This window comes from Delphinapterus leucas, chromosome 2, assembly GCF_059928025.1.
Source record: "Delphinapterus leucas isolate spDelLeu-1000000601 "Yukka" chromosome 2, BTC_Dleu_Yukka2, whole genome shotgun sequence".
NCBI classification, from domain to species: Eukaryota; Metazoa; Chordata; class Mammalia; order Artiodactyla; family Monodontidae; genus Delphinapterus; species Delphinapterus leucas.
The window spans coordinates 4,801,774-4,818,566 of record NC_143130.1 but is presented as its reverse complement, the minus strand read 5'-3'; the positions used below and the strand labels follow the sequence as shown (position 1 = coordinate 4,818,566).

Here is a 16,793-nt window from a genome sequence, read left to right as displayed (position 1 = left end):
ATCCTATTTATGTTTTGTTGGTTTTTTTTTAAAGAAGATGTTGGGGGTAGGAGTTTATTAATTAATTTATTTTTGCTGTTGTTGGGTCTTTGTTTCTGTGCGAGGGCTTTCTCTAGTTGTGGCAAGCGGGGGCCACTCTTCATCGCGGTGCGCGGGCCTCTCACTATCATGACCTCTCGTTGCGGAGCACAGGCTTCAGACGCGCAGGCTCAGTAGTTGTGGCTCACGGGCCTAGTTGCTCCGCGGCATGTGGGATCCTCCCAGACTAGGGCTCGAACCCATGTCCCCTGCATTAGCAGGCAGATTCTCAACCACTGCGCCACCAGGGAAGCCCCTATTTATGTTTTTAAAAACTCACATCTGTGTGTTCACATTGCTGTTATTAAGAAAAAGTCTGATGGTAAACTCCCAACTTTCTCTCTCCAAGGAAAGTGAGTGGGGCTCACGTAGGAGTACAAACAGGAACTTTCCATGTTTATTCTATATACTAAAACTATTTGAGAGTTTTTCACAGTGAAAGCATATTACTTTTGTAGCTTAATAAAAATTTTAACGAATGAAAATACTGTCAAATTCTTGTATTCTACCTATGTGGGATACATATCTATCTATCTATCTCCCTACCTTATCTATCTACCGTATCTATCTATCTAATTTACCTATCTACATAGACATATATGGGATAGACGTTTCTTAACCCAACTGCTCCCCTGCATTTCTTACCACCTGGCATTTCTCACACCTGTTAGTTGTTGTATTTTCTGTCCCTTCCATCTTGAGAGGACAGAGATTTTGTTGCACTCACACCTGCATCTCAGGTATGCAGTAGGTACAAGCATATGTTATTGTTATTATTGTTATTTCAACTCTAAGTGCAACATGGAGAATGAAATGAACAAATCTATGCTGGTTTGTGATTTGTTCTCCAAAGGGCACAAATAATAAGTTGTTTTTATAATAACTTTGTAAAATACCAGCTGCTCAAAGAACGCATACTTTAAAAAGGACGGAACATCTTCTGCTTTAAAAACTGTTGCTTTGGGAGGGCTATGTTTAGAACCCTTGAAATATAAATTTTGTCCTCATAACAAACAATACAATTTCAAATAAGGGTGACTTTTTTGTTTGTTTGTTTGTTTTTGTTCTGGCCGTGCCATGCAGCATGTAGGATCTTAGTTCCCCAAGTTCCCTGACTGGGGATCAAACCCGTGCCCCCTGCAATGGAAGCAAGGAGTCTTAACCACTGGACCGCCAGGGAAGTCTCTAAGGGTGACTTTTTAAAATGTCTGTCTCTGCTACTTTATACACACACAAAAAAGTTGACATTGTATATATAAGATACTAAAACTTGTGGATACTAGGTGGAATATTAAAGTAATTTAAATCAATAACTGATTGATGTAAGGGCCACTTTTAGCAATTACAAGAACAGTATGTATTTAATTCAATGAAAGTCTGTCGTGTTAAAATAATTTCTATGCACTGGAAGTTTCAAATAATTTCTTTAATATGCATCTTGTTACTAAAGCTTGCCTATTTTAAAAGTTTATTTTTAGTGTTTTAGCTTATTTTCCTAACTTTGTTTTGTAGAATAAAAACTTTGTGAGTTGTCAAAAAAAAAATTTAAGTCAATCAAACAAAATGCCATATTTTTGGCCAAGAGTTGATTTAATGTAATTCCAAAGATGTATATCTTGCTTTCAAGGAAAAATGAATGACCGATTCAGAGGCTAAGGACACTAACGTAGTTTGTCTGGCATTGCTTTCACTCAAGATATATGTTAATATGATTGTTGCCCGGTCATTAAATTAAGCCTTTAGAATGCAAGTTATAACACTGCTGATTTCAAAAGCAGCAGCCTCCTGGCAACACAGGGCTAAGACACACATTTTAATTCTGTGTTAGCTCAGCACACAAAACACGCATGCGCAGGACCGAGAGCAACTAAACTGCAAGACATCGTCGCCACCTGGCCCATTTAACGAAGTATGGCAAGTGGTCGAGAAGACTGAATGTGTAGAAGGAATAGCGAGTGATCTCTGTCACCGTCCACGCGACCAGAAAAAGCACCACACTCTCCTCATTCTGGATCTGCAGAATTACAGAGAAAGCCACAGCGTTGTTTAACCTTGAACTTCTTTCTCCACGAAGATATTTTCTGTTTATTATTTAGTACGTGCCTTTTATTATAACGGAGAGCTAGGGTTAGACAGATGCAATACAGAAAACGCAATGCAGTCACCATTAATAAGTCTTTACAAACACGCGATTTAAATGTGCTCTAAGCACAGGAATGGTCAAATTTCTATTGGGTTCTCTGTCTCACCCTTCACTCCAGCCAATAACTCCACCATCCCAGGACAACATCAGCCCCTCAAAACCAGTATGGGAACAATCTGACCCTCGGACTTTCTGTTGGTCATCAAATCACACCCATCCTACTGCAGCACTAACTCCCGAATCTGCCCACTCACTGCAGCCCTGCTACCACGGTGTCAATTTAGGACCTGATCACCTCTCATGCAGAATGCTGTCACAGCCCCCTATGCAGTGTCCACTTCAGAGGTGGACGTTTTCTCTTAAAAGCAAAACACAGAAGCAAACCAACAGAAACAAAATTGGAAGGTGCTAGTCCCGGGATTTAAAAGCTTCATGGCTTCCCCACTGCTTAACAGGAGGAAAGGTAAAACCCTCCCACCTGAGCATGATGTTCAAGGATCTTTACAGCTGGAGCTCAGAAATCTCGACTTCTTGTGCAACGACTCAACCCCACCCCCAGCTCTCTCTGGGGACACAAAACTTTGTATTATTTCCAGAAAATGCTCTGAATGTGTCTTAACACGTGCCATTCCCTCTAATTATCAATAGGATGCTCCTCCCTTTTCATTTTTTATAAATTTATTTATTTATTTTTGGCTGCGTTGGGTCTTCGTTGCGGTGCGTGGGCTTCTCATCGTGGTGGCCTCTCTTGTTGCAGAGCACGGGCTCTAGGTGCACAGGCTTCAGTAGTTGTGGCCCACAGGCTCCAGAGCGCAGGCTCAGTAGTTGTGGTCCACGGGCTCAGTAGTTGTGGCCCACGGGCTCCAGAGCGCAGGCTCAGTAGTTGTGGCGCACGGGCTTAGTTGCTCCGCGGCATCTTCCCAGACCAGGGCTCGAACCCGTGTCCCCTGCATTGGCAGGCGGATTCTTAACCACTGTGCCACCAGGGGAGTCCCTGAATGCTCCTCCCTTTATCAATACTTCCCATGGAAAACCCTTTCTCACCTTTAAGATCCAGCTAACCACCACGGCCTCTGGAAAACTTGTCCCAAACCCCTCCTCTCACCCTGAGCAGTTACGTGCTCCCCTTCCTTGTTCTCACAGTACTGTGTTCATATCTGTATTATAACACTTGCCAATTTCTATCAGGATTTGTCTGCCAAACGCTTGTATATCTACAGCACTCAGCTGATACACTCCTTCCTCGGGGAAGCCTTCCTTCACTCCTTAAGTCAGGCCAAGTCTGCTGGTTACTGCAATCCACACTGGCCTCTTGTTTCAAAGCACTCTAACACTAGTAAAATCAAACAATTATTTCTGCAAAAACTTGTGTACCATCTCTCCCAATTCCAGGCTCCATGAGGCGGGAACCATACGTGTATTATAAATAGCCAGATTCCCGGCACAGCGTCAGGAACAGAATAGGCGCGTAATTCATACTTGTTGAATGACTCAACATCTGTAGGGCTGCCCCCTACTCCCCGATGGTCAGTACCCCTGACAGCTGAGACTGACTTATTCATTTCTGTAAATCCCGAAGTAAGCACAGTGCCAGGGGTATAGAATGCACTCAATACACGCTGGTTGAATTAATTAAAGATGGGTGGAAAGATGCCCATGGGATACCACTGTTGGAGAAGGTTAAATAGTAAAATCAAGGAAGAGATTTTCTGCAGTATAAAAAAGAGGCGGAAGGGATAAATTGGAAGACTGGGATGGACACATACATACCACTATATATAAAATAGATAACTAATAAGGATCTACTGTATAGCACAGGGAACTCTACCCAATACTCTGTAATGGCCTATATGGGAAAAGAATCTTAAAAAAAAAAGAGTGGATAGGGACTTCCCTGCTGGTGCAGTGGTTAAGAATCGCCTGCCAATGCAGGGGACATGGGTTGCAGCCCTGGTCTGGGAAGATTCCACATGCCACGAAGCAACTAAGCCCACGCACCACAACTACTGAGCCGGCGCTCTAGAGCCTGTGAGCCACAACTACTGAGCCCATGCGCCACAACTACTGAAGCCTGCGCTTCTAGAGCCTGTGCTCCGTAACAAGAGAAGCCACCGCAATAAGAAGCCCGTGCACTGCAACAAAGAGTAGCCCCCACTTGCTGCAACTAGAGAAAGCCCGCGCGCAGCAACGAAGACCCAACACAGCCTAAAATAAAAAATTTTTTTAAATTGGAAAACCCCAATTTATATGGCTATAAAAATGCCAATTTTTGGTTTTGCTGGTGTTTCAAAGCCATTCTACGAATACACTAAGTCAATGTACAATCACACTTACATCCAAACCCAACCTTTCTTTGGCCAAGGGTTCTGCTTCCTGAAATACAGTTAATACTTTGGATGCCTGTTAATAAGAAAGCTTTCCTGCAGGCTCAAGTAGACGAAGTGTTGTGTCACTTACTGGTTTTATACTGTGAGTAACGAGCCACACCATAAAGATTCTTGAACTCACTTGGACCCCAGCCACAAGCACAGAAGTAGGCACAATTCCTTAAAGAAAAAAACAAGTCAACCACTGCCCGAAATGCAATCTATGCCAAACATAAAAATTAAATCAAAAACTCACCAATTAAACAGTGGACTATCTGTAAGCAAACACACAAAAAAATCACATGTCAATAACATACAACATAAAATAAATTCCTGTCATCGTTGGTTTTAAATGCATCTGTAGGGAGTAAATAATCAGCAAAATAAGACTAATTTTGCTCAACTGATATATTTTCAAATAAATATGGCAGTGATAGATAAACAGCGACGTTGAAAACTTACCTCAAGCAAGGCAAATGTCTGGAAAAATTTAAGTGTCTTCTGAATACTTCTATATAAACCTTTGTGTGTTCCTTTTTCCATATAAAAACGTACCATGGCAATAGCTAGTACCAGCCACCTAGAGAAAGTAAAAGCATTTTATAAAATTCTATCACAACGAATTCCACTGAATCCTGTAAGGAAATGTCATAATTTATACAGTAATAACATGTATGTGCTATTATGCTCTCAGTTCATTATTCTATTTTAAAAACCCATAGGAAGAAATGACAAACATCGTTTTTACATTGACTCTTCAAGGGAATAAAGAGAACATACTCGAGATCAACTACATACAAATATCAAACACTGTGCATTGTATTTTTGGTCTCAGCAGATAAACTGACGGACTGAAGGAATAGGTTTCTGTACCAAAAATGAAGTTATTATAAAGCATTTAATAATTATATAAAAATTTGAGGTAAAAAGCTGTGTGTGTATAAATATGTATTTTATACAAATATATAGTATATATTTATATGTAATTATACGTAAAAATCTTGAATGAGAATCATTAATTAACATTTTTATCATTTTCTCTAAATAAAAACAATTGTGGTGCCACAGAAGGGACACATATAGAAGGTCAGACATAAGCCTGCTTTTAAACAGTGTGTTTTAAAACTAGTGGTTACCAAGGGGGAGAGAGCAGGGGTAGGGGCAAGACAGGAGTAGGGGGTTAAGAGATACAAACTAGTATGTATAAAATCAATAAGCAACTAGGATGTATTGTACAGCACAGGGAAACATAGCCATTGTTTCCTAATAACTTCAAATAGAGTATATTCTACAAAAATACTGAATCTCTATGTTGCACACCTGAATCAACTATACTTCAATTGAAAAAAAGTTTGTTTTCGAAAAAGAAAAAATACATATGTCCCCTCCCCCCTTTTAACTTACACTTGTACATTAAATATAGTTGCTGTGAATTAATGGCACTTAAAAACACAAGCTACACCTGTGGAGACCGGCTTTGTCACCCGGGTACTCAATCTCCAAGAGTCACTGATGAGAGGTAATGTTTTTTTCCATTTTCCTTTGCAATTACAAAAGCACTTTGAAGTTTAAAAAAGTTGCGTCACCTGTAACTTTTAAAAATCCTTAATAATACACCCATGGAAATGAATAGCTAACCCAGGCTTTTGAAAACAGTGGTCTCCAAAGTGTCTAGTTAAATGGATTTATGAACTATAAAATTTATAATAATTTTATACAGTTTTAACTTTTTAATTAAAGAGAACTCAATAAAATAGACAAATGGCTTAAAGGTGCCTGCAAAGAAACGACGGACTGAGTGGGGTGAAAATGCAGACTCAATCAAACAGCAAGAAAATGGCAGAGAGGCACTTCAGCCCCGGGAATCTCTTCTGCTCAGCGCACAATGAGGTTAAAAACAATGACCTTTAGTGAGATATGACAAGGAATCAGGCAAGTGCCGGAAACTACCACAAAGACCTTTGAAATGTACAAGTATTAAGGATAATAACAACAATGATAATAAGTACACTTTCAGAGTGCTTTCAATGTTCCAGACACTGTCTTATATGCATATTTAATATATTAATATTTCATCCTCACAATAACCCCATGAGGTAGCAACTACTACTATCCCATTTCACTGCTGTGGAAATAGGCAGAAAGGGCCCTATAGCCAGTCAGCTGGGACCTCAACTCACCACTCATCTCACAGTCTATGCTCTTGAACTACTCTGCTGTACTGGTCTGGCTCTTAGCATATACTGTGCCTTGGGATATTAGCTAATCATAATAATTCATGTATTTAAATTATAAGTAATTTTTAAAGTTATACAGAATGTTATGCTCAAATATTTTAACTGATAGTAGTACGCTATCAAGAAAGTTTGAAAGCCACTCTTTTATACGAAACAATCACCATGCAGAGATATCTTGCGACTTACCCTAAGGCTCAGAGTAAGTTAATGGTGGAGGTCTCCTAACCCTGACTGCTCTTCCTTTTCTACTGCACCATGGCTTTTACTGGATTCACCTCACAGTTCCATCCCGCATTAGAGCCAACACTCAACCCTGTGCTGGGCTAATCTGAGTGTGCTAATCTGGATAATGTTTTAGGTACCTTCCAGGTTTAAAATATTCTGATTTCATTATCCTCAATTCCAAGTCCTTACACTACTTCTAACAAGAAAACAAAAAGCTTAATGTTTTCATTCACATTTTCCCATATACTTGTCTTTTCTTTTAGACAAATCCAAATCAGATTTTTACCAAAGACCGACTTAAGAGGTAACTGTTAACCTACCAAAGAATTCATCAAAAGATTAATTTAGATGGCAAGTTTTCTACATTTTTAAAGGCATGATATAAAAATCCATGCATTTTAACAGTATAACAAATTTTACTGTTGTCCCATAGGTGGCAGTATTGTACCAACTAGTACAGTATAACAATACTATCCCCACTCACCTGTTGGAAATAAAAGAAATTAACACACTCTGGGGTTAGAAAGGACCATGGAACTATCTATACTAACCTCTCATCTGTTTTTTGGTAAATATGGCCAGGAACTCATCTGAACTAACCCGTGCTCACTTCCTAAGTGCCCCCCCCAATCACAAAGGGTGAGACTCAAAATCTCTCTTGAGGGCCCTACATTCAGCTAACGTTGGGCTTCCTATATCCGTCAGTTTAGTAACTGTAATTTTAAAAATTTCCCAAAGCAACAGGAGTGTCTACAATTAGGAATTCTTTTTTGGACAGGTTTTTTTTTAAATACGCTAGAGCTAATGATTGCCTAAATATGAACCCAAATAGACACTTTCAGTCCTTGACAAAACACTCTCTTTGGAAAATATAAACATGTGTTCCGCATGTAGAAGGTTTCTCACTTGCTTAATTCATTTATTCATTCATTCATCTTCAGGATCAATACAGGACAGGTACTGTGCTAGGTGCTGGGGAATTAGGGATAAACAGGACATAGTTCTGGCCTCAAGGAAATCTTAAGTTACTAAGTGGAGACAGAACACTGCAGCAATGAAAGAGATGTGGCATAACTTCCTAAACACCTTCTAACACTCACTAAATGCCTTCTTCTCATGCCACTATGGCTACAATTACCCTGAAAAATCTTACTGAAGGTGGAGCTCTTTCTTCTAGCTGCCTCCTGGTGCTTCTTTTTCTCCTCAGATTTCTTGGAGACCACCTGCTTTTTGAAGAACTTGGTTATCTACACCTATACTTTTTTTTCTTAATTTCAACACCGCTTTAAAATTTTTTTTACAACTTCAAACATATACAAAGGTATAGAGAATGAGTGGTACGATGAACCCCCATTTGCCCACTGCCCTGCTTCAATCAGTATCATCTTATTAACAGTCTTGTTTCATCCAAACCTCTATTCACTTCTTTCCCCACAAGCCTTCCTCCCTGATTATTGTGAATCAAATCTCATACATCCTATAATATGATTCATAAATGCTTAATTATGTATCTCTAAAAGGTTTATTTTTCATAAACATAACCAAAACACCACTACCCCATGTGAAGAATTGAACAATAACTTCTTCAATCACAAAACTTAGAGTCAAGATACAAATGTCCTTAACTGTCTTATAATTTTTTTAAATCATGATTGAAATAAGATTCATACATTGCAATTAGTTGCTATGTGTTTTATGACTTTTAAATCTATAGGTTTCACCTCCTTCCATCCATACTCATCTCTTCTCCCCTCTTTCTCGTGAAATTTATCTGTTGAAGACCCTGAGTGGTTCCTTCAGAGTTACCCGCGGTCTGGGTTTTGCTAACTGGATACCCCCATGTCATTTATTATGTTCTTCTGGCCGCCATATTTCCTGTGAGTGCGTAGTTAGTTCTAAAGGATTGATCAGACAGATTCACGTTCAAGGTTAATTTCTCCGTTGTGTTGCGTACTTCCCCAGGGAGCCCAAAATTTCTGGCTGTCCCTCTTCGTTGTGATGTTAGCACCGATGGTCATTATCCACATCCATTATCTCGGCAGTTACTGAGAAAGGATGATGTTCTGATTTTATTGCTTCTTTTTTTTTTTTTTTTTTTTGCGGTACGCGGGCCTCTCACTGTTGTGGCCTCTCCCGTCGCGGAGCACAGGCTCTGGACACGCAGGCTCAGCGGCCACGGCTCACGGGCCCGGCCGCTGCGCGGCATGTGGGATCTTCCCGGACCGGGGCACGAACCCGTGTCCCCGGCATCGGCAGGCGGACTCTCAACCACTGCGCCACCAGGGAAGCCCCGAAGATGATCTTTGACGTTCATACAATCCATACTTCTGTGTGGTGTTCACTGACAACTCTAAACTTCCTTTCCTAGACTACATGCAGACTCGTTTAGTAGCCAACATGTGTTTCAATTTATCACACATAAGGCTCTCATGCCAACAGAGTTAAGCTGAAAGGTTCATAAAAGAAAAAAACCGAGATAAACTGGACTTCGGTACGATTAGGACCTCCTGCTCTTTGAGAGACATTGTGAAGAGAATGAAAAAGCAAGCCATACCTGATAGAAAATATTTACAAATCACATATCTGATAAAGGACTTGTATCCAGACTATATAAAGAACTTTCAAAATTCAATAGCTGAACATCTAACAACAAACCCATAAAAAATGGGCAAAAGATTTAAACAGACCCTATACCAAAAAAAGGTACACAACTGGTAAGTAAACCCATGAAAAGATGCTCAGGGTCATTAGTCACCAGGGAAATGCAAATTAAAATCACAGGAACACAATACACTGCTTAGAAGGTATAAGATTATGACGACTGACCACACCAAGTGCTGATGAAGATGTGTGGCAACCGGAAAGCTCATTCACTGCCCGTGGGGATGTACTGTACAACCACTCTGAAAAAAGTTTGGCAGTTTTATAAGAAATCAGCAGTGTGACTACCCTATGACCCAGCCATTCTACTCATAGGTATTTACCCAAGGACAATGAAAGCGTGTGTCCACACAAGACTTGCATACAGATGCTCACCACGTCATCTGTCATAGCCCCAAACTGCAAAGAACCCAAACGTCCATCCACAGATGAAGGATAAACAAGTTGTGGTAGGTTCATACATGGATCCACCTACCTCAGGAATAAAATATATGTCTATTACTCAACACTTCAAGAAATGTACGTGCCTGAACCTTGGGTTTGGTGCTCTGCTAATGCAGACTGTACACTGTGAGGATATCTTAAATAGCTTCTTTCTGCATGACGTGCATTTTTAAATTCACCACTAGGGGTAGGAATTATCCTTTCTAAACACCCACTGTGTGTCCAGCACCCTGCCGATCACTTCATATCCACTATTTCTTAATTCCTTGTAATAACCTAGCAAAGTAGTTGCTTTGCTACCCTGACCGATGAGAAAACCCAGGGTCAGAGAGGTTATGGAACTTACCTAAGGTCACCCAGCTAAAAAGGAGTGAAAACATAACCTTCAATGAACACCTTCCTGTACTGTTTACAGGTTAAAATCCAAACATGTTAGCGAGGCATGTAAGGCCTGTGCAGTGAGCCAGGCTCCCCATCCATCTTCCTTTCCCAGCCTACATTGCAGGCCCGCTTGCTGTCACCCCAACCGCACGTCAGCATGAGTTGTTCCCTAACTCCTGCTCTTTCCTCATCCCTGCCGCTCAGTTGGAATGCGATGGTCCCCCTCCTCCGCCCAAAGCTTTCTCTGATCCTGCCTACCTGCCTGACTTGACACCTCTGCGGAACACTTACTTCATCCTGTCTTTTATTGCAATCTACAAATGCCCCAGGTAGCACTTCTACAAGGACAGGGCCTAAAATATTTAGCTTTTGTCTCTTGCTTGACCTAGGATAATGCACTAACACATGTGGGCTTCAAAAGTGTTTGTAGCAAAGCAAAAGAATTAAAAGAGAGAGAGAGAGAGAGAGAGAAAAACGCTCACTTTCCTAGTCAAGCATCTGTTGTGAGCAAGTACAATAAAAATCCTCACACCCTTTAAATTACATTGTTACTTAATTAATTACATCCTGTAGTTCTACTCCAGGAATTCACCCTAAACAACTAATTCAAGAGAAACAAATTAAAGTAAAACATCATTAGAGGCATGATTTAGTCCATTACTGTACCTTAACTCTATTCCCTCTTATGTAACCACGAAAGAGTGTAATTATGAAAACTACGTAGAAATATTTGGTGAAACTGAGTGAAAACAGAATGTCCTACACAGCAGATACTGTAATACAATACCCTCTAATGTGCATTCATTCACTCAACAAATATTTCTTGAGTGCTTCAGGGAGCTGACACTCTTACAGGACGACGCAGACAATAAGCAACAGGACCAATCAGTAGAATTCATTGTACAGTTATACGGTAATAAGTACGATAGAGAAAAATTAAGCAGGCAAGGGGGATAAGGAGTGTTTGTGTGCGGTTTTTGCTATTTGAACGAAGATAGCCACGAAGGCCTCCCTGAGAATGGAGGTTTGAGTAAAAATCTGAAGGAAGTAACTCACGTGAGCGATAACAAGGAAAAATGAAAGGCCATGCTAAGCTTATAGAATTAGGCAAGTTCTTGTCTACATTTATGTAAAATTTTATTTCTTAAATATTATTTTGATTGTTTTCAAGACGATTACAAAAAAATTAATAAACCCTCCAAAGTTCTGCTAAAAGAGAAAAACAGAACAAGCAAATGAACAAAAAGAACCTTTGCATTAGCAGATGTAAACTAGTATATATAGAGGATGGATAAACAACAGGGTCCCTCTGCCCCAACCCTCCAATTAAATCGGGAGGCTTTCTTGCATCTCATGCCTATTTCCAGAATTAAGCTCACTTGGAATATCTACCCTCTACATATGCAAATCCTATCCCTTCTTCAAATCTCAACACCTTTAGAAAGCTTCCAAAGGGTTAATTATATGGATTATTCCATTTCCGTTCCCCTTGCCTTTTTTTTTTTTACATCTTTATTGGAGTATAATTGCTTTACAATGTTGTTAGTTTCTGCTTTATAACAAAGTGAATCAGTTATACATATACATATGTTCCCATATCTCTTCCCTCTTGCGTCTCCCTCCCTCCCACCCTCCCTATCCCACCCCTGGGCAAGGGACCTTCTCAACACAGGCAGGGAGACAAACAAGTTTCGGGGAAGCAGTAATTTGCTGAGCCAGGGAGGAAGGTTAGGAATGAAGTGTGAGAACACAGCTGAGAGAACATTTAATTCTACTGCAGGTCGGGTAAGAGACCCAGAAAACTTCAGAGGTGGCTTGGCTAGAAGTCACAGCAGAAACACGGGGATTATTACCCAAAGAATAAGCAGCCTGAGCAAAGATGGAGAGAGCCATGAAAATAAAACTGCATGGTGTCTGAGGGCATAGTTACAGTAGACTTCAAAAGCAATAAAACTGGAAAGAGGAAATCAGGGAGATATTGCAAAGGGCCTTGAACGACAGACAGCCTAAATCCCTTCCACAACAGTGGAGGCAATGGGGGGGGCGGTCACCGAAGGCTTTAAACTGGAGTTATGCATTGACTTTCATTTTTTGAAAAGGTAACTCGGCCTTCAAAAGGGAGAGCGGCCTGGAAAGGAAAGGGACAAGACCAGTTAATAAATGGTAGGCATCCCCGGAGTGTTTACTAACTGGATGAGACTAGCACAGAGGACAGAGGATATTTTCAGCCTCCAGGGTATCTAAAGGCTGCAGCACACAGTGGGCACTCCATTGTTCTCCAGTAGCTTTGACTTTATTAGTTTTCCCTTTCAAGATTATAAAATTTAGTAAAGTGGAAAGAAGTAGCACGGCTCTGGATTCAGACTGTGCCGAAATCCAAGGCTGACACTTGCTGGTTTGGGGAACTTGAGCAAGTGACTTCACCTATTTGTGCCTCGGTTTTCTAGTCTATCAAATGTAATATCATGCACCCCTCACAGGACTGCAGAGGACCGGAAATGACATACTACACCTAGAGTGACCGACACAGTGCCTAGCGCACAGCGAATCCTCAATAGATAGCAATATTTTCATTAACTGTATTTGGTATTAAGCACATAATAAGTACTCAGTACTGTGTCAAATCATTTATTAAATCTTTATCAATCACATTTTTCTATAAGCCCTAGGGAAAGTTAAAGGTATTAAACGTTTCCCCAGATTTGTATAGATTAATAATACGTCATGTGATAACGGGAAAATAACTTTTTTAAACGGCAACGCCATTGAGAAACGCAAGAGCATTTTCCCAGCCGGTTTTGAAAAGCGGTCGACACAAGTCACTGTGACAGCTCTTTGCAGAGAGACAGTCATTGTGTAACCTTAATTTGTAAGTCGTACTCAAAGCCACAAATAAAAGTACGGCGTATCAGTCATGGAGCCAACAAGATGCTGGACACGAGTGCTATGCTCCGATCCGGCAGGGTTTTTAGAAAACCGTCCCAAGTAAGAAGCTCTCGGGAGCACTATTACTTAAAAAACAAAACAAAACAACAACAGCAAAAAACCCCGTAGCGACACGAACAGTTAGGAACACTCTGCCCAACCATCGGCGGCACGAGGACGCACTCCACGGGCTGGCGGCCGAGGACGCAGGTCTGGGCATCCGGCCAGACGGCTCCGGGCTCCGGGGTGGCGGGACCCCGGCGTTTCTCCAGCTGCAGCAGCAGCGGCACCCGCGGCGGCCGGGCCGGAGCCGCCTCCCCGGCGGGGCGGCCCCGCATTCCTGCCCGGGTCTATACTTAACCTCCGGCCCGCGCCCCGCGGCCGCAGCGCACGCCGTGCACCGTATTAGGCAATGCCCCGCGAGCAGGGCCCCGGCGCCCCTGGCCCCCCCGACCACGCTCCATTCAAGCCCGGCGGCGGCTGCAACGCCCCTCCCCCACAGCCACCGCGCCGCGCGCCGCCCCCGCGCCGCGACCACCCCGCCTCCGGGCGCGCCCCCCGGCCCGCCGGCGCCCGGAGCGCGGAACGCCAAGGGGCGGCGGCGCGAGGAGGGCCCCTCGGGGCGCACGTACCCCGCGGTCATGGCGATGTTGTAGAAGGTGAGCCAAGCGGTGGCCAGCAAGCCCCGGCGCCTCCTCTTGCCCGCGGCCTCCCTCTCCTCGCCGGCCTCCGAGGCGCCGCCGTTGGTGCCGTCCTCCTCGCTGGACGCCATGGTGGCCGCGCAGCCGGGGGACGTGGACGAGAGGGGCAGGGGAGCGGGAGGGGTCCGGCCGAGCGCGCCGCTGAAGCGCCGCCGCCCGCTGCCGCCGCCGCCTCCGTCAGGCGCCCCATGTGCCACGCGCAGGAGCCTCGGCGCCGCCAGCCCGGCCGCCCGCAGGGGGAGGAGAGGGCGTCCCGGGCCACCGCCCCGCCCCCGGCTCGCGGGAGCGCGCGCCGCGCGGTGACCCGGCCGCCGGTCCTGGGCGAGGGGGCGCGCGGGGGTCCCGGGAGCCCTTGGGTGCGAGCTCAAGCTCTGCTCTCGGGGAAACCCATCCGCCTCGCCAGCTGGGGGAGCCTCCTCTTGGAGACAGCCCGGGCGTCTTGGCGCAGACTACGGGCGCCTTGCTAGTTAGTGTCTTGAGCCGAAACGCACCTGGACTTGGCGTGGCCCTGCCCCGCCCAGACTTCTGTAAGATTGTTTCTGGAGGTGGAGAGAGGCCGTGGGGATCCTCCCGCCAAAGACTCATTCTTCAGAGCTTCTGGGGAGGAAGCGCCCACTTTTCACCCTGTTTCACTTTTCCCAGCCGGCGGAGCAGGCATGGGTGGGGGGGTGGAAAAGGAGTGCCCCACCTGCGTGGATTCCACTGGAGCCAGCGTTCTGTGGGCGTTCATTGCACTGCAGCGCGGGATGCTGGATGTTAGAGGGAAACTGGAGGAAATAGGACGTGACAAGATACCAAAGGAGAAAAGTTTGCGCAGACAGAGGCAACCTACGGATGGAAAGCTAGCAAGAGCCCTCCCCTCAAGAAACGTAGTATCCCACTGTTATGCACTCTGTGTCTCCTTTTTTAAAAATCTTCTTCCAGATACACATGCTTTCTCCTAACAGTTATTTCCTCTTTCCCCTTAAAGCACACAGTTAAGAAGGCAGGCTCTGGAGTCAGATGACTGGAATTCAAACCGCAAATTCCAGGCTCCACCAGTCTTACTAGCTGTGTGAACTTGGGCAACTAAATCTCTCTATGCCTCAATTTCCTCAATGGGAATAATTTAAAAACCTGCCTCGTGGGGTGGTTGTGAGATTTAAGTGAAATCCATGTAAACCACTTACAGGCCTGAAACAGTTTGAGTCACCCCAAATCAGTGTGTGAGCGCCATTCGGGCAACTCGGATCTCTGGTGATCCAGTGAAAGAAATTCTGTGCAGAACAAGGGAAGCGATCTTCTTGTTAGGTCGTCCTCCGGGAACCTGATTCTGGCCCTGGGCTGGAGACCACCCCCGAAAGACCACGGAGACGAAAGTTGGACCTGGTCCACGCGGATCCTGATCTGGGCTCTGGGCACATCCCCCAGACGGCACTACCAGCCTGATCTGAGAAACTTAGATAATTTTGAGGAGTGTGTTAACAATGGGAGATGGGGAAGTCTGAGGTGTGCCTGGGGAAGGAATACTGGCTGAAAATTGTTCAAATTTCATGAAAACTATGAACTACTGTTTTTAAAGACATTTACATTGGAAAAAGAAGTACAACTATTTGCAAGTGACAACATTGTGTTATTAGAAAAGCCTAATAAGTCCACAAAAAAGCTACTGGAACTAGTTGCAGGATACAAGGCCAATGTAACAAAAAATCAATCTTTTCATACATTCTAGAAATGAACAACTGGAAATTGAAATTTAGAGTAAAACTATCTCATGCTTATCAGCATCCCAAACCATGAAATATAGAGGGATAAATTTAACAAAATGTGCAAGACCCGTACACTGAACACTATAAATCACTGTCAAGAGAAAGTGAAGACCTAAGTAAATAGCTATTCTATGTTCGTGAATTGGAAGACTCAAGTTGTTCAACTGTCAGTTCTCTCCAAATCCCAGCAGAATATTTTTTAATTTGACAAGATAACTCTAAAATTGATAACAGAAATGTGTAGTAAGAATGAAGTTGGAACACATACATATCTGTTTTCAACAGTATAAAACTACAGTTTACAGGACAGTGGGGTAGGCATAAGTATAGACATATAGATCAGTGAATCGAGTCCAGACCCCCATACATATGGTCAACTGGTTTTCAACAAAGATGCGAAGTTTAAAGTCTTTTCAACAAAAGGTGCTGAAACAACTAGATATCCACATTAAAAGGAAAAAAAAAGAAACTTGATCCTTACCTTACACTATAGACAAGTATTAATTTGATATGGATCATAGACCTAAATATAAAAGCTAAAACTCTAAAACTTCTAGAAGAAAACAGCAGAATCTTTGTGACCTTGGGGAAGGCAAAGCTTTCTTAGATACAATGACCTAGAACAAAGCATTTATCATAAAAGTAAAGACAGATGGAACTTCATCAAAATGTAAAACTTCTGTTATCCAAAGACACCATTAAAAAAGTGAAAATATTCACAATACATATATCTAACAAGGAACTTGTATCCAGAATATATAAAGAATTCTTATAACTCAATAATATAATAATTTTTTTTAAAAACGAGCAAAAAATTTGAATAGACATGTCACAAAGAAGATATGGAAATAGTAGTACATGGAAAGATGCTCGATCTTTTTAGT

The 16,793-nt window shown here is 42.9% G+C and overlaps 1 protein-coding gene across 1 annotated transcript in view; it reads right to left on the bottom strand.

The window, feature by feature from the left end:
• The window catches only part of HACD1 (3-hydroxyacyl-CoA dehydratase 1), a 34,812-nt gene extending 20,403 nt beyond the window's left edge, over positions 1-14,409 (bottom strand). The window contains 6 exon segments of the mRNA XM_022580610.2: positions 1,971-2,092; positions 4,679-4,767; positions 4,844-4,862; positions 5,050-5,167; positions 14,093-14,285; positions 14,288-14,409. Coding sequence (XP_022436318.1) covers positions 1,971-2,092; positions 4,679-4,767; positions 4,844-4,862; positions 5,050-5,167; positions 14,093-14,285; positions 14,288-14,351 — 605 coding nt within the window. The 5' untranslated portion in view covers positions 14,352-14,409.
• Between the last annotated feature and the right edge of the window lie 2,384 nt (positions 14,410-16,793).